This window comes from Microtus pennsylvanicus, chromosome 13, assembly GCF_037038515.1.
Source record: "Microtus pennsylvanicus isolate mMicPen1 chromosome 13, mMicPen1.hap1, whole genome shotgun sequence".
Lineage (NCBI taxonomy): Eukaryota > Metazoa > Chordata > Mammalia > Rodentia > Cricetidae > Microtus > Microtus pennsylvanicus.
In genome coordinates, this window is record NC_134591.1 from 82,027,711 (window position 1) to 82,048,989 (window position 21,279).

The 21,279-nt window shown below is 51.5% G+C and overlaps 1 protein-coding gene across 10 annotated transcripts in view; it reads right to left on the reverse strand.

Annotated features, from left to right (window-relative positions):
- Prdm16 (PR/SET domain 16) overlaps positions 1 to 21,279 on the reverse strand; it is a 307,893-nt gene that overhangs the window by 28,717 nt on the left and 257,897 nt on the right. For 5 of the 10 annotated variants that reach the window (XM_075944790.1, XM_075944788.1, XM_075944786.1 and 2 more), the window contains exons 4-5: positions 14,721 to 14,858; positions 3,652 to 3,754 (exon numbers count right to left, since the gene is read on the reverse strand). In XM_075944790.1, the coding sequence (XP_075800905.1) occupies positions 3,652 to 3,754; positions 14,721 to 14,858 (241 nt within the window). Of the gene's footprint in view, positions 1 to 3,651; positions 3,755 to 14,720; positions 14,887 to 21,279 lie in introns of those variants that run through there. The other 5 variants (XM_075944793.1, XM_075944791.1, XM_075944789.1 and 2 more) reach the window with 2 other exon arrangements.

Here is a 21,279-nt window from a genome sequence, read left to right on the forward strand (position 1 = left end):
GCACACCGCACACCACTTTTATTTTCCCAGAACACAAAATTCCATCTAAGGAAGTGTTGAAAGGGCCGGTTATACCGGTATTACGTCTATTATAGCCCATCACGGTCCGGGTCTCTCCTGCGCACACCACACAATGGGCCGCATCGTGGAGAGGTGAAGTGGATTGCCAGGGAGCTTTCTAAATGAAGTGAGTGTTTGAATGCAAACGATTTCCTTTTCTCCACGGAGCAAGTGCTTCCCGGGAAAGAGAGAAAGAGAAGTCTGCCTCCTTCATCCACTAATCAAAGCATTAGAAGGTCACCTGACTAAGAGTGGACCATACCAGCCGTCCTTCTGGCCATCCGTGAGGATGCTGAGTTGGCAAACCCATCCAGGGCTCCAACTCTGTAGCTGGTGTATCTCTACAGGGGAGCCATGCCAATTCCTACCCAAACCAAGGGTTCCATTTCTCCCTCATCACAACGGCCCCCACCAGACCTCCAGAACCCCTCTGCCCCAAAAGCACAGGAGAGAAACTGGAAAGAAACTCTATCTAAATGTGGTGGGGGTCTTAGGCTGCGGTAGATCAACCTTCCACCAAATTATACTGCAGCGGCACCTGCCCGTCAACCCTGCACCTCCCTTGTCTAGCTCCAGTTCCATCATCAACTTTCTCGGCTGAACAGGAATGTTACAGCAAAATAAATCCCTGCCTAATGGCTTTGAGACTGAGGGGTTCACAATTACACGGCACCCGCATCCCAATCTACAACTCCAGCTCAAAAGCGCTCAAGAGTCTACTCCAAATTCCTGTGGCGATAAGGGGCTGGCTGCATTTAGCCCGGGCTGGGATAAAAGATTTTTTTTATGATAATTATCTGAGTGAGGGAGGCGTTTGCATTTTCTTTCTGTGCAATTCTGAGTTTAACTAGGGTGTGTGTTGGGGGGGGTAGCTGTTGGGGTGGCAAAGGAGGGATCTTGACAGCAGAGGTTAGGAAAGTCAAATGTTTGATGTCAGACTATTATGTGTGGAAAGTAATTAGCTCACAAATGTTTGATCAGTTATTAGGAAAATGGAGAGTGGGTTATTTAATATCGGGGCGGGAGGTGTGTGTGTTGGGGGGAACAAGAATCAAGGCTTTTAAAAATCTTTTTGGAAGAAAGACATTTCACCGCGTAAATGGAGCTGCGTGGGTGAGGATTCTCCTCTCAGTTCAGAAGACTCACAGGTCCATTCAGCAGTGATTTTAAGGAAAAGAACCCCCCCATCTTGTTGCATAAGTCTTAGCAATTCATTTCTGCTTTCCCGATGGCTTAATTAAACCCAAAATTTAGAGGCGGAGACAGAGGACCTTGTCTGGTAAAATGGTCCTTCCACCCCAATTTCTTGTCTGACAACTTAGAACTGTGTATTGTTGCAGAAAAAAAACAACGAGGCACTCTGGTCACTGGCAGGCTTGTAGGGTCAACAGAGAAACTGAGGCAGAGTTCCACAGGTGTGGTCACAGAAACTTGTGCTAAATCCAGTGAGGAGCATTGAGAAATCCTTGTGTTTCCTGAGGGAGTCCAAGGCACTGGCCTCACAGAGAAGAGAATGGACTTATTCTAGATTCTAGAAACATTTAGGGGACATTTCTTTTTCTATTCACTGGTAGCTCAGTCTTAAAAAAGAAGAAAGGCACGAGGGCTGGGAAGATAACCAGAAACATGCTTGCTGCGTAGCACAGGCCCTGAGTTAATCTCCACAACACGTTGGTATGGTATAGTAGTAGTCGTCAATAATCCCAGCACTGGTAGGGCGGAGACAGGAGGGTCCCTGGGGCTTGCTAGAATCCAGTCCTTGGCTAATTACTGCAAGCTCCAGGCTAGCAAGAGATCTCGTCTAGACAGCACCAGATGAATGACCATGGTTGACCCCTGGCCTCTATATGCATGCTCACACATATGCACCTCCCCTGCATGCACAGGAACACACAGAAACGCCTCCTGTGCCCCACAAGAAATTAGACACAAACCCTTGAGTTCCCTGGTCATCAATGACCATGGAGGGCCAACAGACTCACTCTTCGTTGCCGACATAGTCTTCTCGAAAGCAGCTGTGCCAGGACCTTGAGTAGACAGACATAGACTCGAGGGGATATAAACCGTGTGTTGGAACACCCAGAGTGTGTGAAACCGGCTTCCTCTCTAGTTCATCTCAGAGGTGCTCAGGTATACAGTGGCAAGCAGGAGTACCTGCAGACACATCCTAACAGATGGGTACCTATTTGCATCGAGAGCTTAAGGACACATCCTACTGTGACTCCATTGTAGCCCTCAGCTTGCTGCCACCATTGCTTCTCCCCTGTGTTTCTCCAGGACTTTTAATTATTGGTGGGGATCACTTCTAGAGACAGCCTGGCTGCTCTCCCCTCCTATGCGGGCTGGAGTCATTCAAAAAGGAGAGCTCTGGGTTCTGCCTGGCCTCCCAAGTACCAACTAGGTTGGGGTCATTTACTACTAAAAGCTGGTAAGAGGAATACACTTGAAACACCACCCAGGGGCTGCAGATATGTCTCAGTGGAAAAAAGACTTGACACATAAGTGCAAGGACCAGAGTTCAGATCCCCAGTCCCATGTAAAACCCAGGTAGGTGTGACTGTCTCTTGTAACCCAGGGCTCAGGAAGTTGAGACAGTGGTCCCCAGGCCGAGCTGGTTAGCTAGACTAGACAAACCTGGGAGTTTCAGTTTCCACAAGAGACCCTGCCTCAGGAAAGTGGAAAGCCAGCAGGGAAGACACCCAAGAACAACCATATGTGAATGAGTACACATGAGAGCACATACCCACACACATATACCCCACACATGTATGTATGCATATATGTACATAAGCACACACATATATATACACAAAAATTCATTTTATGGGTCACCAACACCATATAGATAAAATTCAGCATAATGCTGATTGTCTTACATTGCTTCAAGCCCCTCTTCAGGATGTGTTTTGAGGCCCCAAGGAAAGGTAGGGGTCTCTAGTCTCAGGGGTAAGGGGCTGGTAGCCTGTTGTGCTGATTGGCTTTATAGTACTATTATTATTATAATTATTATCATCATTATTATTATTGTTATAGAACAGAGTTGTCTGGGAAGAGAGAACCTCAACTGAGAAAATGCCTCCACCAGATCGGACCTAGGCAAGCCTGTAGAGCATTTTTGAAGTTAATGATTGATGTGGGAGGGTTCAGCTCAGCATGGGTGGTACTACCCCTGAGCAGGTGGTCTGGGTTGTATAAGAAAGCAGGCTAAGCAAGCTATGGGGAGCAAGGCAGTAAGCAGTATTCCCCCACGGCCTCTGCTCCCGGGATCTCGCCTTCAGTTTCTGCCTCTGCTCCCAGGGTCCTGCCTTTAGTTTCTGCCTCTGCTCCCAGGGTCCCGCCTTCAGTTTCTGCCTCTGTTCCTATCAGCAGACGGTGACTTGGGATATGTATGCCAAATCAGACCATCTTTCCCATGTTGCTCTTGGTCACGGCCTTTATGACACTGAGAGAGACCTGAGTCATACACCTGTGGTCTGCAGAAGCTCAGCCAGGGCATCGGCTGGCAAGACCTGCTGGCAGGCAGGGGCGGCACACCACTCATGTTCTCCCCGGTGGGTGGGGGTTCGGGGCCACAGCTCAGCAGGCTCTTACCATCCAGGCTGGGTGCCACGACACCCAAGGAGTAGGCACCTTCTTTCACGTGCGCCAGCAGCTCTTCTCCAGGCTCGATGTCCTTGATGACTTTATAGTAAATCTAGGAGACAGAGATTAAAGACAGAAAGTGAACACTAAAGCGGTGTGTTCTCATGGCAGAGGTACTCACAGACCACGGAGCTTCCCCACAGAGGCACCCACGGACCACGGAGCTTCTCCTGCAGAGGCACCCACGGACCACGGAGCTTCTCCTGCAGAGGTACCCATGGACCACGGAGCTTTCCCCGAAGAGGCACCCACGGACTACAGAGCTTCCCCACAGAGGTACCGACGGACCACGGAGCGTCTCATGCAGAGGTACCCACGGACCACGGAGCTTCCCCCACAGAGGTACCCATGGACCACGGAGCTTTCCCCACAGAGGCACCCATGGACTACAGAGCTTCTCCACAGAGGTACCTATGGACCACGGAGCTTCTCCTGCAGAGGTATCCACGGACCACGGAGCTTCCCCCACAGAGGTACCCACGGACCATGGAGCTTCCCCCACAGAGGTACCCATGGACCAGCTCCCCACCACTGCAGGGCTACCCAGAGAGGGGGCTGGCCTGAGGGGGCCACTTCACCCAATTTTTAATTAAAAAAATGTTTATTTTATGTGTATGAGTGTTTTGCCAGCATGTAAATACACCACATGTATGCAGTGCCTGAGTAAGCCAGAAGAGGGAACTGGATCCCTTAGAATTGGAGTTATGGTTGCCATGTGGGGGCTGGGAAGCCTCCAGAACAGTGGTTCTCAACCTGTGGGTTGCAACCCCTTTGGGGACAAAGGACCCTTTCACAGGGGTCACGTATCAGATATTTACATTATGATTCATAACAGTAGGAAGTGATGGTTATGAAGCAGCAACAAGAATGTTATGGTTGGAGGTCACCACAGCATGAGGACCTGTATTAAAGGGTCATAGCATGAGGAGACTGAGAACCACTGATCTAGAAGATCAGCAATAATCTTAACTGCTGGGCCGTTTCCTCAGCCCCCAAACGGCTTGTTTTTTCATTTAAACAAATTTTATTATATTTACTTATTTTTGTGTCTACTGGGGGAGGGGTAACATGTGGATCTCAAAGGACAACTGATAGGATCAGTTCTTTCCCCCGACCATGTGGGTCTTGAGGATTTAACTCAGGTCAGGCTTGGTGGCAGGTGCCTGCTGAGCCATCTCCCTGGCCAGATCCGACCGTGAAGAAGGTCTTTCCCCAGAACTTCCACAGCATATGAAGAAAGGAGAGGAACCTAGTCCATTTTAATTCGTCTCATTTTGCTCTGATAGAAAGGACAAGAGAAAGCCCGAGAGTTGGCTCAGTGGTTTGTGAAGTGGTTAGTTCCCAACACCCACATGGAGGCTTGCCACTTCCTCGGGTGCCAGGCAGGTCAGGAGTACCCTAGAAAACGTCCCAGATTACAGGGACTTCCCTCTGGGAATGCTCCAGTCTATTCTCAAACCTCCTTCGTCAATGTGTGCCCGAGACACTTGGCTCTAAGGGGACCTGAAAGTTCTGGGTGTTGGTGACTTGTGAAGGCGCTTTCCAGCTGGGCACAGGCCCAGTGGGCGAGGTTGCTGCCATGCGTGACTTTTATACCAGTGCGGCAGCTGTGAGTCTGGCAAGCCAGGGGTGGCATGGTGCACATGCCCGCCAGGAGCTGCATCCAGCAGGTGACAGGAGTTTGGGGGGCAGGGGTGGAGTTCTATGCCTGGAGGGAGGGAGCCCTGAGGCTGAGACAGCTACATTTGGGGTGTCCAGTTCAGCGGTAGGATCTGAACCAAGACTGACAGGGGTACCCTAGCAAATGTCCCAGATTACAGGGACTCCATTCGGGAGATTAAGCTGTCAGAGCACTGCAGGTGACTTTGGGGTGTGTCTGTGTCTTCCCTGACTTTGCCCAGGCTCTGTCTCAAAGACTCCAGAGGCCCAGCCTCTCCTAGTGCAGGTCCTGGGCCTCCCAGGAGCACAGTGACTCAGTATCTCTTATCTGGAAACGTCAGACAGGTGGCTTCATCTCTCTAGGGTAACTCACTGCCTACGGCAGAAGTGGTCTGCTTGGGACTCTCTTCTGATGTTAGGACTGTCTAGGGGTGGGAGAAATACCCAAGAGACACCAGCTGCTCTGGGGAGGCCGGGCACAGGCCCATCCAGCTGCCCTAGGCTAGCCTTCTGCATTGTTGGAGGGGGACAGGGCATGAGGAAGAGGAGAAGAAAAAACATTTTAAGAGAAGACAAACTTGCCTAAGCCCATGGAGAGAGGCAGTGATTCTCCTGGCCATAAACGGTAAACAACATTTCTGTTGCCACTAATTGGTCCTGGCAGAGGTTTGCCCTATAGATACTGAAGGGAGCCTGGTGCGCCCGCTTGCCTCCCAAGAATACAGTCCTACCTAGGGCTAAGGGCAGCTAGCTCCAGAGTGACACCTGGGAGTCACTAAAGAACACAGAAGAGCCGCGCTGGGTCCGCAGTGCCCATTGGCTGTCACGAACACCAGACAGCGGAAGTGCACAGCCAGGAACCTGCAGGCATACCCAGCAATCTTATCAGTGAGACAGTCCTTCACAGATCAGCTCATAGTAGTAACTTGGTCGGGCGTTATTCTCAGGGAGGTTTTAAGATGGAGACTAGAAATGGGGTCAATAAAACCAATGGCTTCTGAGATCCCTGCCACACAGCAGCTGACTAACCTATTTTCTTGAAGGTCAGACTCAAGCCACCTTGCTTTAGAAGAGGATCCACCCACAGTTGCTCCAGCGTGAGGAACTGAGGCCACCCAGGCACCCCCTGAGCTGGAGGGGAGGGTGGGTGTCAAGCTGTTAATAAGCTTACTCATGATTCCCTCTGGCAACAGAGCGCATACAGACACATACAGCAAGTACATGCTTCATGCCTATGGCTCAGTGACAATGTGGTAGGTGACCTGGTGTTGGGTACAAGGGCTGGAAGAGGGGACTGAGAGCTTGGCCCCTCGAGGTCCTTGAGTTAGAGCTAGCCAACAACTGGCTTTGCTCCCTGCTGCAATCACCCAGATTGCACGAGGCCATGGTTACCATGCCAGCAGTGTGTCCTCCTACCAGCTGGCTGCTGGGCACCTATTCCGAGCAGTGGGTAGAGGGGAGAGCACCCATCCTTTCCACCCGCAACATTTTTCAGGCTGCCAGCCTTTCTGGCCTGCACCCCCTATCACACTTCTGGTTAGGTTGACTGACCTCCAGGGTTCCTCTATACACACACTACCTCCTTTCTCTCTGAGCTAAAGGAATCTGGAGCCTTGCCTCCTGATTCTGGTTCAGAAGGCTACAGGGTCATCAGCTTCTCTCCTGGTTGCTTTGAAGGTAGCTGTCCTCCTGGAACCCACTTCTATCCACCCCCGACCGTTTGGGGGCCGCTGGGCCTCCTGACTCCTACTTTAGCTCTAGGGCTGCCCAGCCTCCCTCCCCCTCATACCCTCTGAGGGCTGGGGCATTCCGGGGACTCCACACCCTCCCACACCCTTGTTTCTTGGCTCACCGGGCCTCCAGGGACCTCTACTCCGGTTCTGTAGACAGGAGCCTTCTGGGACCCTCCCACCAGCATGGACACCGCAAGGCGAGCCACAGTAGGGCCACAAGTATCCCTTTCTCATCTTCACAGAAGGGCCACCAGGGCCCCGGTCAGGGACATGTGGGGACCACAAGGCGGCAAGTTAGGCAACTGTGGCCAGTAGGACTTTGAGCCCCGGACGTAATTAATCAATCCCTATTAGTGCTAATTGCACAGGCCAGGGCGGGGCCCAGGTGCCCCAGCTTGCCTCCACCTGGAGAGCCAAGGAAAAGAACAGGAATCTTCACAGATGTCCCTGAAGTCTCGGCTACCTTAGGCAACCACAGGGGCACATACAGAAGCCAGCCCATGTTTTTATGACCTGTCGCAAGTGGTATAGCCCTTATCAGCCAGCCATTCTGAGAAAGTCAGTTCCTGCTCTGTGGAGCTGGGTGACTTCCCTTAACAAAGGCCAACTTTGGTCGGAGCTGGCACTGTTGGTTGGGGAGCCAGGTTGAGGGGGGACAGAATAGGGCATCTCAGGCTTAAGCATTGCTGCCCACTGTATGCTCCAGGCCCCTTCTGCGCCTGGCCTATAATAAACTATAACCGTCGTCCCTTAAGATTCTTGCCAACTGGTTTACTGCATTCATTTGGAGTGTGCTGGTCCCTGACCATTAGCTTCACAAGACAGGCTGTGAACAAGGAGTCTAGGAAACCCAGGAGTACGACACCCTCCAGCCCTCAATGGTGGCTGCAGGAAGAAGCTGATTGCCTTCTTTCTAAACCACAGTGCCACATGTTTTAGGCACATGAGTCCTGGGCTCCTGTCACCTCAGATCTAGTGGCTATTCCTTGTCTGAGAACTTGGTGGCAACAGCTTCTTTCCAACAAATGGCTTCTGTTGGTGGCACTCTGAAATAAGGACACAATCAGGCAGAGCCTGAAGCTGAGCCCCCGTTTCTCCCTCTCCACTCCCCTCATCCAGCAGCGGCAGCTCAGTCTGGGCCAACACCACTGCCTGTAACTACTCTTCCATCAACCCAAACTATTTTCTTTTCCTTCTGTCATGCTCCAGACACAAAGAGATGGCTCCATGTCATAGAGAGAACTTGGAACCTTCTCACTGAAAGGTAGACAGACACCTGCTTGGGGATCAGGTTCAAGCCTCAGCACCCTTCACACAAACGAGCATCCAGAAGGCAGTTTACAATGGCTGCCAGCCCTCAGATCCTTAGGGCCCTTGGCTTGTACTAAAGATACTGTTTAGTGATTATGAGCAAAGGCGACACCCCACAGTGCCCAGGCCTGCTATGTCTGGGCATCCTAGCAGTGAAATAAAGGAAAAACCCCTTGCAGGGCGGAAATGTGGTGAGCATGGGCTTAAAATCAGCGGACATGCAGGTGGCTCCGTCAGTGTCTCTGCATCTGTGTGCTCCTCGCTCCACACGCCCGGCTGTAATAATTTCATCTGTGCAGGAGCCTCTATAGTTTTGTTACTGTATGCTCTGCCACTGAAAAATTCTAAAACATCCTTATGCATTTATCTCTTCCTTTGTTGCACAGTTTGGATAAGGATCGTAAAATATCAAATATTAGCTCATAGTTAAATAATCAATGCCGTTACATGGCTCCCAACGAGGGACTGCATTTAATTAATAATGGAAGATAAATTCTGACAAGCAGTTGTTGTATTGGGGCCATCACCACAGCTGAAAATTGAATTTAAGCTTAGCTGCTCTCCAAAATTAAAACACATTTGATATATATTTTTTAAGGTAAAAAACTTCTAAATTGTGTGTGTGTGTGTGTGCGTGTGTGCATGTGTGTGTGTGTATGTGTGTGTGCATGTGTGTGTGGTCTAAGAACATCTTGCAGAAGTTTGTTACTTCTTTCCACTATGTGGGTTCCAGGTACTGAACTCAGGCCATCAAATGAGGTGGCCCGTGCCTTTACCTGCCAATACATCTCATTAGTCTACAGCAGCATTTCGAAAGTGTTTTGTTCATGGGTTAAGAAAGGATCAACAAATTCTCTAATCGCACCTTGCTTGTTTTCAAAGAGAAAATTGTGTTTAGCCCTTTGGAGCCACCATTTCAAAGGACCACAACAAAAACATATGATTCTTTTGATTGAAAATCTAAAGGAGGAAAGCATAGGAGTAGGGAAAGGTCAGGGGCTCAGAGCCTGAGGACCCTGTTCAAACTATCAACCCTAGTGCCTCACACACTTTGGAGGGAAAGATGTTCTGGGCAGGGAGCCATTGGCTGTTTGCTTCGGCCAGGCAGCACCGGCTTTTCTGTGAAGAAGCAGGGTCGGCCCTGTGATCGCTTGGATGCACACCTCCTGCCCAGGTTTTTCTGTTTAAACACCGTGTTCAATGCTTTCAAGAGGGGCCGCTCTCCTGCTGTGGGCAGACCTGTCCTTTGAGCTTCCTTGGCTATGGCTGTCTCGGCCTTTCAGTCACAGGCTGGGCACGGCACCCTGGCTCTTCTGCCCTGCCGTGAGAAACTGGGGTGCTCTACAGAGAGCACAGGCTGGGGCTGTTCTTGCAGATGAAAGGAGCTGAGCGAAGCCAGAACAGCGCGGCTCTCCCAGGGCTGCATCCTGTCCTCCACCCTCAGCCCGCTGACCAGTAAACCCTCCTCTGCCCACAGACCCACCCTACCGAGGCAATGCGTGAAAAGAGAGAATGGCTCCTCTGTGGAGAGATCTCTGCGCACCCCCTGCTTCTTCCTGTGGGCACAGTATTTCCAAGCTTTTCTTTTCTTTCTTAACATTAAAACAAATTCAGTAACAGACCCTGCTTGTGTCTCCTAAATGTTTGAAACCAACTTATTTCCTCATAATTGCAGGAGGAAAAGACACCCAGGGGTGACCTGGATGTTTTGAATTTTCCAAAGAGAGAGGTCTTGGAAGGCATTGATGGGGCGGGGCAAGGGCGGGGGTCCTCAGGTGTTCAAAATGAACTGAGATGCTGTGGGTGCGTGTTTGCCCCTAGACTCGTGTACAGATGGAAGAGAAATGACTGCTTGGCATCTGGCAATGAACTAGGTCTGTGGCTTCACTACCCCCAACAAAATACCAGGGCAAAGCTCTGGTCCCCCACTTCTGCAGAAGGTATGTTGTTCTAACCAGATGGGCCACCCCAAAGATTTTGTTTTTTCAAAAACAGGAAAAATATTGGTCTCTAGAGGCCAGGTGTCCCAAGGCCATCTGTGGCCTCTAGTATACAGAAGGAAAACCCCAGGTCTATCTCAGTCTCCTCTGCTGCATGCCTCCCCTTCTCGGAATCATAAGGAAGATTCCCAGGTGGACATGAGCATGGGTTCTCCTGGAGAGAGTACTCAGAGCTACAGAACACCAGGAGGGCCTCTCATAGTTCAGATGGGAAATTAGGTACAAGGTCAATGGCCTTCTTTTGTGTCACTAGGCGGGGTGGGAGCTGAGATAGACAAGGGGCATGGAGTCTGGCCAGCCCCCCCCGGAGAAGTGGCTACATGCTTCATAGTGGCCCACACTCAAGGCACCAGGAGGCTGGAGGGAAGTTTCGGTAAAGATGGATGGGAATTGAAGCCCTTGAAGTCCTGAGCTACATTTCCAGCTCCAGAAGGCTACAGAGGAGCAAATAAAAAGATAACCTTTGTCCTCGGGCTTGAAGCAGGTCTGAACACCCAGGCGAAGCTGGGGTGAGGGCTCATGGCTGGGCCGAGAGGACTCTCGGCATCTGGGACCTGAACAGAACCAGGAGGCGGGCTGCTGAGGCTTCCAGAGCCTGTGTGCGTCACAGCTCCAGCAGCCGCCAGCAGGGGCAGGGGGGTGTACCTTCTTCACTCTTCTATGTGCAGCTGACATGGGGTCTCTCCCAAAGACACAGGACCCCAGAAATCCAGGCTTCTGAGTTGACTCAAGCCCAGGTCCTGACCATTACAAGCACAGATCTTGAGACCCTGGGTTTCCGTTCTTCATGTTGACCCATGTCTTCAATTTAGAGCCGCCTCTTCTCCATAGGTGGACTGTTGATCTCTTCTGGTGGCTGTAGCTCCCAGAACTGTCTCTTAAGATGCTGAGACCTTCTCCTGTCCTTCTATTTCTTTTGGATACTGGAGCTGAAATCCTGCATCTTGAACCTTGAATTAGCAAGGCCTATGCTTTTCTGACTTGACGTATATTTCTCATTGGATAGAACAGCATCATTTCTGCAATGCAGATGCTTCCTCATGGGCTGTGCTGTCCTGGCAGCGCGGTGTACATGTGCATATGTGATTATACATATAACTGCATGTTTAGGTACGTACATGCACCCATGCATATGTGTTGTGTATGTGCCCACGGCTGTGTAGTGTTCCTAATTGCCTAAAAGTTTTCATAGACTCTCAGGGGAGGGAGAAAATAATCTGAGAAACAGGACCTGACACTTTTCAGTGTTTCCTTCTCAAAGAGAAGCCTGTCCTTAGGAATCTTTTTTACTAGTAGTATCTCCAGGAAGTTTTATTCAGCTGCGGAGAGGGTCAAAGTGCTACTCTACAGGGACAATTGTCTTCACAGGATGGCCAGGAAATGGAAGTGATTACATGGAGGCTGTGGCCAGCTATGAAAAAGAGAAGGAGAGAGGGAGGGAAAGGGAGAAAAAGAGAGGCGTGTGTGTGTGTTTGTGTGTGTACATATCTCTGTTTGGGGGAGAATAACAGCTAGCCTAAAATCTATTTTGCCTTTCAGAAAGTCATTTCATTTAACTGGTGAATATTTGGGGTGAGTCTGTGGATTGCAGTGGAGAGGGGGCTTATTCTCTACAGAGGGGTCTCAGTGTGAAGTCTGGGGGTGGAAACTTCCCCAGGATTGGGGTATTATTTTGGCTCTGGACCTTCTCAAAGATGGCATTTGCCTAAATCCCCAATCCTTCTAAACATGGCGCTATTTATCATCCTACGCATGGGATTAGGCCAGGAAGAACTCACCCTACAAGACCATGTAGAAGACAGCCAGCCAGCAGGTAAGGAGGCACAGGTAAGTCTGACCTGGCATTAGTCAAGCAATGCAGTCAAGGGTGTGGGCACAGAACACATGGCAGGGCACAGGGTACAGAGAAAATGACATGGAGAAAAGGGAACAGGGCATAGGGAAGGTCACAAGACACTGGACACATGGCAGAGGGCACATAGTGCAGGACAAAGGACACAGGACACAGAGCAAGGCACAGGGCACAGGGCGCAGGACAGGGTGCAGGACACAGGGCACAGGACACAGGGCACAGGACACAGGGCACAGGGAAAGGCACAGGGCACAAGACACAGGGTAGGGCTCAGGGCACAGGATACAGGACATAGGGCAGGGCAGAGGGCAAGGCACAGGGCAGAGCATAAGACACAGGACAAAGGGAAAGGTGCAAGACACAGGGCACAGGACACAGGGCGGAGGACACAGGGCAGAGTGCAGAGCACAGAGAAGAGCATAAGACACAGGACACAGGACACAGAACATAGGGAAAGGCACAGGGCACAAGACACAGGGTAGGGCTCGGGGCACAAGATACAGGACACAGGGAAAGGCACAGGGAAAGGCACAGGGCAGAGCATAAGATACAGGGCACAGGACACAGGGAAAGGCACAGGACACAGAGCATAAGACACAGGGTGGGACTCAGGGCTCAGTGCACAGGGCTGGGAAAGGCTGGGGACGCAGTAGCTTTGAACCAAAGGATGCAGGGGTCCAAGGATGTAAATGACTCTAACCTGGAGCGTTCCCGCCCATGGTCTGAAATGAAAAGAGAATTCCCTGCAAGGCAATCACTTCTCTTTAACCCATACATGGTAGTTTAAGTAAACGTCCCTGAAATAATTAAGAAAGAATAAAAGGTTTTTGAAGGCCAGTTTTTCTTTGAGAGGACTATACTGTGTGTGTTTTCTAAAAAGCTTGCCCCACAAAGACTCAAGCCTCACTGTTCCATTTCAGCTAAGTTCCAGCATCTGTTTCCCAGGTAACAGAAACTGTATTCTCGTTGCTCTACCAGCATCTCGCAGAAACACATCCCTGCACGCAGATGCCCGCATCATGCTTCCCAGGGCTCAATGTTCTGCAGATCTGAGCTGGAGAGGGGGGCTTGGCCAAACCCTGTGTACCTTAAATCCAGTTTCCCGTCACTCTGTCTCTTTTTTTTTCTAGAAGCGGGAAGTTTTTATCCTATGTTCCCTTTTACCATCATAGTTATTATTCCTATGCTCAAAATCCCTCAGTCAGAAAGTTGTCTTTTTTCCTTCTCTCAAAATTTTTGGTTTTAGTGGAAGGTCATGGAGGTCTTGGCAGCAGCATCCTGGGTCCTGGTCTGTCTGGAACCAGCAAGTGTCTGGTGGAGCCACTGCTAGCAAATTGAGCCCAAGAGCTACGGAGACAGCTCTGGAGGGGCACAGCGGAGCAGTAAGCAGGGGTAGAGGCCTCCCTCATGGCCTCCCTGTTTCCTTTTTAAATGCAAAATATTTCTCTAGAGTCAAGAGCCTTGAACCACTTTAGAAGGCTTGCAGGGCGGCACAAGAATGGGCCCTTTGTTAAGTGGTCTTCACGAACGGTTTTTAAAATAAAATGGACCCTCCCCCCCCCTCCCCAACAACATCTCACATGTAGCCCGAAGACACACAGGCAGAATGAACTGCTCTGCTGGGAAGGTTGGGAGTTGGTACCCGGAGGAAAACACAAGGCTTTGCTGGAGGACTGATATCTGCAAGGTCAAAGCTACGGAAGAGACAGAATAGCGCTGGTCACGGTGCCCAGCAGAAGGAAACTGAGTATTGTGGGTCTGGATCCCTGCTCTGGGACTGCAGTGGCAAGCCATGGAGCTAGGGAACTTGTGGGGGTTCTGAGAAGCTGAGCTCAGAACTGCAAGTTCCTCAGCCTCTGAGAAGGATGAGGCAGAAGTCAGGACTGTTCAGCTCAGTTTACTCCTAGAGAGACGGGAGGCCATGCCAATGCAGGACCATGCGCTTGGCAGCAGGTCACGCCATGATTATGACTTGTGGGCTTTGGGCATTTTTCCTGGTATAGGAAGTAGCTCTGTGCCGTTAGACTGGCCAATGTGGACTTTAGGAAGCCTTGATTGACCAGGGTTTAGGCAACTCTCCTTCCCATTGGTTCCTGTTGGCTACTCTTCCCACAATTCTTGGTATTTGTAGGGAATGAGGCCCCTGTGACTTGAGGTCCTGTCTGTTTCAGCTGCTATTTAAAACCACAGCTCTCAGTTCTCCAATGTCGCCAGCCTCAGACAAGTTTCTTCTGACCTTTGCTCTGTGGTCTTTGCTCTTGTGAAGTATTCTGGGGCAGCTAAATTCTACAGGTAGCCCAGTTGGGCAGGTGTCAAATGGCCACCCCCTACGGCAGGACAGAGCTTAGCAGGTGACCCACGATCTTACCAGAGGCTCGGCTGACCCACCCCTTAGCAACCATCCACCTTGGTGCCTTGTCTCCAAGGACAGTTCGCAGGGACGGTGACCATCCTAGAACCTACCTGTTCGTTGATCTGACACATGGTGAGGTTTTGGTCATCACAGGAACACGCTACACGGATGTACTTGAGCCAGCTGCCAGCCCCGGCCTGATTGGCATCCACGCAGAACTTCTCGCTGCCCAAGTCTTCAGAGACCTGCTGGGGAAGAAGTGCGCTAAGGTCAGAGATGCCCCGTGTGCTATGTCAGGCTGCACTGACCTCAGAGGCAGGATGGCAGGCTGGGTGAGAACTTCAGCCAGTCCTACGCATCAGAGAGGCCCTGTCTACCCATCACACCTGGTCCAGGGAGCCACCAGGAGATTGGCGGAGAAGAGGGTGGCTCTTCCTGTTCTTACATAGCTGCTCACGGTTAGGCCAGGCAATGACGAGTCTTCTGCACTGGTAAAGTGTTCCAGCAAGCTGTCCAGGTGTGAGAAAGCAGAGCCTTCTGTGTCTGACACAAACCTTCTGCAAGGACAGTGGGGGTGTTGGGCTAGAAAAAGCACTTCTGAAGGTAAAGGTGTTACCGGGGTGTGCAGCTGCACCTGAGTCTGTGTGTGTGGTATCTAAGCGTGCATGTGCGTGTGCCTGTGTAGACACGCTCCTGTCAGATAAGCACATCACCTGAATGCCAGGAAGACATTTCGTGTCCTCAAAATTGGGAAGTTTCAGTTTGATGCTGGCCAGCCAGCAAACATCATGCTTCCTCCCCAGGTCCTACACAACAGGCAGGGCCCACACTGGCTTTGCTTTGTCGTTGCTGATGCCTTCTGCACTCTCTTCAGAGTCTTATTTGCTGATCTGTGTTCCCCCCAACTCCACCCCAACCCCTGCCCCCACCCTGAAGGGTTGCTTGCAAGAAGACCTGGACCACAGGCTGGCAGCTGCTGACACCATAGAGTTCCACTCATACCTGCTCTGTTCAGAGCCTACGGCGAGCCCTAATTCAAAGCCTTTGAAGCAACTGGGGTGGCTAAGTGGGCACACGAAAGGCGGGATGGTTAAAAGGGAGGTTGGCGGGCAGGAGTATGCTGGGGCAGGTGTTTTCAGTTGGGAAGGGGCGAAGGTGCAGCAGGAGGGGCTCTTTCAGTGGATTTTCACCACTAGGCATGCAGTTTTCAAGATCTTTGTGCACCTATGGCCGGCACTGGAATTCCGTGCACAACAATGAAACCACACGTCCAGCTTCTGTACACCCACTCCCTTGTCCCTAAGGATTCTGACACAAGTCAGACCCTGAGCACGTGGCAGATGGCTTTGTCTCCCAGTTGACACCTGTCAGTGACCCCTGGGTTCCCGACAAAGGGCGGCAGCCTGAAGGGACCCAGTAGGGAGGGAGAGTATGGAGGAAGCCCTGCAGATTCCAGGGGTAGACTGCAGCCCTGTACAGTAACACATAGCAATGCCCCATCCCAGGGCCCCATGCGCTCCCTTGGGTGTCCAGTGGATTCTCTGGAAGCACGAGGCAGCCGGGACAGAAATGGGGCTAAGCACTGGCTCCATCAGGCAGAGACTTGAGTTAAGTGGCCAAGCCCTTCAACCACTTGCCCCCCATGTTCCCTCAGCCCAGAATCATCTAAGAGGCTTCAGCACTCCAGGCTGGCTGTGGATGAGGCCACAAAGCAACTATGTTCTGTGCCTGGGAAGGTGGGGATGGGGAACACCCAAAGTGCAGAGGCTGGGGTGAGCGGAGTGTACCCTTGCACAGAGCCTGCCCCCCCCAAGCCTGGGATCTCGACTTTCCTCTCAAATCTGCAACACTAAGGTCCATACACTGTTGGCAAAGCTGGGAGCCCGACTGCACTCCTCTCTTAGTTTAGGGAGCAGGTAAGGGGGTCAGAATGCTTCCTGAGAGGCAGGACCCTCAACTCTAGAGGCATTAGGATAGAGGTTTTCCTCTCCTCTCCTCTGGGGCTCAGGGGAGGGGTGCCTAGGGAGATCTTCCCAGGTGTCTGAACCCTATCCAGGATACCGGGAGTTCACTCAAGGCCCTGCTACTCAGGGGTTAGACGAAGCCTTCCCTGCTCCTTACAAACCCTTGGAGGTCACTGCCTGCCATGTTCCAGTTCAGGGCCAACCTAACCCAAACACTACTGGGTGACCCCCACAGCCTGCAGAGGATGGAGGCAAACTGAATAGTGGCCTTATGTTGAGACCATGAGGGCTGACGTGCCTGGTGGGGGTGGTCAGGTCTCCCATTCTTGGTGGGCTCAGGCCACCAAGCCCACAGAGGGAGCACCTCAGACCCTCCTCCCAACTGATAACTCTGCAGGGAACTGCTGAGGAGGTCAGCCCACAGGTGACAGGGCCTCTACCTGACAAGGAGGCTCACCCAGCTCCTGAGACATAGGAATAGAGAAAGGCTAGCTGTCGAGAGGCCAGGGGACCCCTTTCTCCCTGCCTGAGGGGTCAGGGACTTCCTGTGGATTCCTGCCACACAGACCTCTAAGCAGATGGTGCAGAATCCCAGGTCCCGTTTCTGGCTCCCTGTTCCTCCCTCTGTGTGTATCTTGCTCATTTTTCTGTCTCTATGGTTTTTTTTTCCCTTATGGTGCAGGGCCTGGGGGAGCTAGTTAACGGTGATGTGAATGAGCATGTCTTCATACAAGGCTCTGTCCCCAGTACTTTGCTGGGGTTTGGTTGTTGATTTCTCAGAATTGAGACCTGCTTCCCCAAAAACAATCTTTGTTCATTAGCTCACAACCACTCCAGGCTGGCTGTGGATGAGGCCGTGTTCATTATTCTGTTAAAGTGCTTGGCAGCTCAGTGAGGTCCAGCTAATCATATGGATAAATATGCATGCATACAAGGTGTGTGCATGTGTGCATATGCTTATGGCTATACATACACAGCTATGCACCCCGTGTGTGAAAACATGCACACACACACATATGTAAGTGCATGCGTGTATACACAAGAATCTTTAATGTGCACACATGTGCCTCTGTGTGTGTGTGTGTGTGTGTGTGTGTGTGCATGCACACTCAGCTGGAACATTTTTGAAAAAGACAAGTTCATTCCTATGAGAAAGTGACCTAGGTAGCTGTAGTTGGTCCTAGTCTGTAACGGCCCAGGCTTCTGTCCTTCATTAGCTCCTGACCCTCTGTATGATTGCTTTCCTAGTAGTCCCTAAAGACTTGAGAAAGTTCCCTTTCCCAGTGTGATCACCTCAGAGACCAGGGAGGGAGGAGCTACTGTCTTAGGCAGTAGAATTAGGTGGGATTCTCTAAAATCTGGACTCCACCACCCAGGCTTGGATCCTCACAGGTCCTTGGCATTGCTGCCTCTGAAGCTGGGCTTTGACGTAGTCATGGAGATGGAGCCTTAGCTGAGGGGACCTCAAGTGGCCTACTGGGACTCTGACCAGCAATTGCTTGGCTCTGAGGGTTCGTGGGATGCTGAGAGGAAGGCCTGGGTGTTAGGGTATCAAGTCCACAGCCACAGGCAGCTGAGCACATGTCCCTGACTGCAGTGGGAGAAGCAAATGCCAAGGACCCGAGGCCAGAGGCAACAGCATTGGCTCAGTCTTTTCCATCTGGACTCTGCTTGCACCTACGCTCTGGCAGGAGCTGTGTAGCTCTGATAGTTCCAAGGATGTGTGAGAGCACAGGGGACAAGAGAACAAGGGCGCACGCATCAGGTTCTGTTCATACATGAGACATCAAGAGTCATATTCGAGCGTGGGGTTCTCTTGGCTGGCTTTTCTGTGGCTGTGGAGCCGAACCTCTGCCCAGATTTGGAGTTGGGCCCCACCCACTTGAAAGCCTGGCTCTGGAGTTGTTGGGGTTGAGCCTGTGGACTCCCATAATTACCGGTGGAAGTGGCCCTTCTGCCCATTTGCCCCCACTTGGCCTCTCAGCCCCCGTGTTCCTGCCAGCTTCCCCAGCTCATCAATCACCCCCATCAGAAATGCTGAGTTAAGAAACGAAGAGATGGAAAAAAAAATCCTCTTACCCTTGACAATTTTTTTTGCACATCATTTGAGGTTTCCTGCACTTTTAATCTGTGGCTCTCTGCTGGGCCAGCTCTTTCCCATTTAATGGGCATGGCCAGGGGCTGGCTCCGTATGGGATGTGCACACAGGCGCGAGTGCAGAGGCGTCTGTCGTCAGCTCACCTAATGGATTCCCAGCCTGCAGGAAGGAGTGAGGCCTAGGAGTCACCTTGTTGGCCTGTGCCCTAGGGCTGCAGCGTGCTCCCCTGAAGCTCACAGTATGGTGGGTGTCTGTAGGACTGTTTCACGTGTCCCTCTAATTTCCCTCCACACCTGCATGCACACCTGGGCACACACGCTAACATGAACACATACGCACACACAGATACGTAGAGGCACACGTGTGAGCACGCACATACAATGGTTATGATTTACGACACTCACAAGGAGCCCAAACAGAAAGTCCATTCTTGTGACAGAAAGAGGAGGGCAGGCCTTCTGGAGACACCTCCATGTGGCGGACATGGAGCCTGAATGAGCTCATAAATCCTGTCCCGATGCTCATTATGGGCTTGGTGGTGACATGACCAAGTGCTAAGCAGAAACACGGCAGCAGGATGGGGTCTGCTGCTGCCAGCAGACAGGAGCCTCGCTAAGGAGATCAGGAGGTCAGGGGCCCATCTGTTCCAGCTGAGAGGGAGGGAGCTGAGGAATAGGAGGGAGAGAGAGTTTTCTGGGACTTACTCCTGAAATAAGTTGTCTGGGACTTTCTATGTCCCTCTGGCCTTGGCCTCCACTGGACAGTTGCTAGGTAGTAGTGTATGAGAGATAGAGTTACAGGGTCCTGGACAGACCCCAGAGCATGGCTCAGGGTTGGGGGGTTGCCAAAAGAGAGCTGTTGCCTGACCAGGGACTCTACTAACAGGTGCTGGTGACGTCCCGTTCCACACCTGGAGAATTTGGCTCCTGTGTCAGTCACAGGCAGATGCTCTTGGTTTAAAGCCACACCAAGAAATGTGTATCGTAAAAAGTCACCGAATCCCATATTTTCCAGCATTTGGGCCCCCCGCAGGCCTTTGAAGATCTGAAGAAAGCCACACACCAGAAGTTACTCAGACATGCAAATGCCTCGTGAACACTCTGAGGTTCCCGGCAATCTCGCACCCAATTCTCAGACTCGGAGACTTCAGACTGTGTGCAAACATCCCAGACACATAGCTGATCTCCCCCATGTCCTCTGCCATCTTGTGAAACAGAGCCCCAGGGTACATGCCTTGTGCATCCAGCCCAATGCTCACCTCTTCTTTATGCTGCCTGCCCCTGAATCTCTGTGCCTTCCAGCCCTTCTATGCTAAACTAACTTAACCTCTTCTCTTTCCTTCTTTGCTCTTTTTGGCTCAGGTTTTACCTGTCAGGGAAATGACCCTCCTGTGCCAGCATCTGTGAACTTTGCCTGAAGGAAGAGAGCATGATGGTGAAGTGGAGAAGGATTTAGGTGTGACTGTGCTTTGCGTGAGGGACTCGAAGCCTCTAGGGGACTCATACTTCTGAATCTCAGGAAGATAATAGAGGAGAAGAGGAGCCTTGGAAGCCTGGAGCTGCGAGGGCTCTTTCTTGATGCCTGCTGCAGGAGCTGGGTCACCACCCTTTCCTGTGATCTTACTGCAAACCCACCAAGGATGTTCTTCAAATGGGGATAGCCCTCGCAACATCCCCACAGTGCACACAGTGACCCGAGTGGGGTGTTTGAGGTGGGTCACATGGCTCAACTATCTTGGCATCTGTGGCTTTGTCTCATTGGTCATGGGCTGCAACCCTGAGCCACAAGAAATAAAAGGTCAACTTGGTGATTCATGCTAGCATTCTGTGTCTTCCGTAATGCAGAGTATGAGCTGCAGATGGGGCCGGCACAGACGCATCTTAGGAGACTGGCAACCTCTGGTGGGAAGGGGGGCTGTTGAAATCTGGGGGCTGGCAGGCCCTGTTGGTGGGCAAGAACCCTCAGAAGTGAACATTCTTCCCCCAGGGGAATACAAGAAGGTTTGGCTGGCCAGCTCTCCCTCTGGGGAGCTTGCATTGAGTGGTCATCACTCTCAATAACATGGCTTCTCTGGGGTCCTGTCTCCATGTCCACTTAGGAAACCGGGGAGCTTCTCTTCTGCTCTCCAGCCCATGGCTACCCACATAGATAGCGAGCTTAGGTAGCCTAGTGGAGGTACAAGAATGGACTAGGTACCAGCCAACAATCTTGTTATGCTCACATATTTCTAAACACTGATGGTGGTGGATCTTGATGACTCTTGGAGGACCTATGTGTCTGCTCTTGAGATGAGTGTCCACCACAACAGATCCACAGATGCTCCAAGCAGGGCCCCTCCCCAGTCTTTAGAATGCACATGACCTGTATGCCTTTTCTATGGATGGCGTGGTGGGTGATGAGCGTTGGGAATTTCTCTCAGGAGCTCTGGAGCGGGTATAATAGTTTCTTTATATTGTTGCTGCCTCCACTTCTCCCAAGAAGCTGAACTGGTGGCGCTCGTCACAAGGGCCTTCTCTACCCTGCCCCAACTTCCCAAAGCCAAGGCTGTCTAGGTAGTGGCAGAGTCACTCCATCTGACTGACACGTAAGATACACTCAAAGAGGATG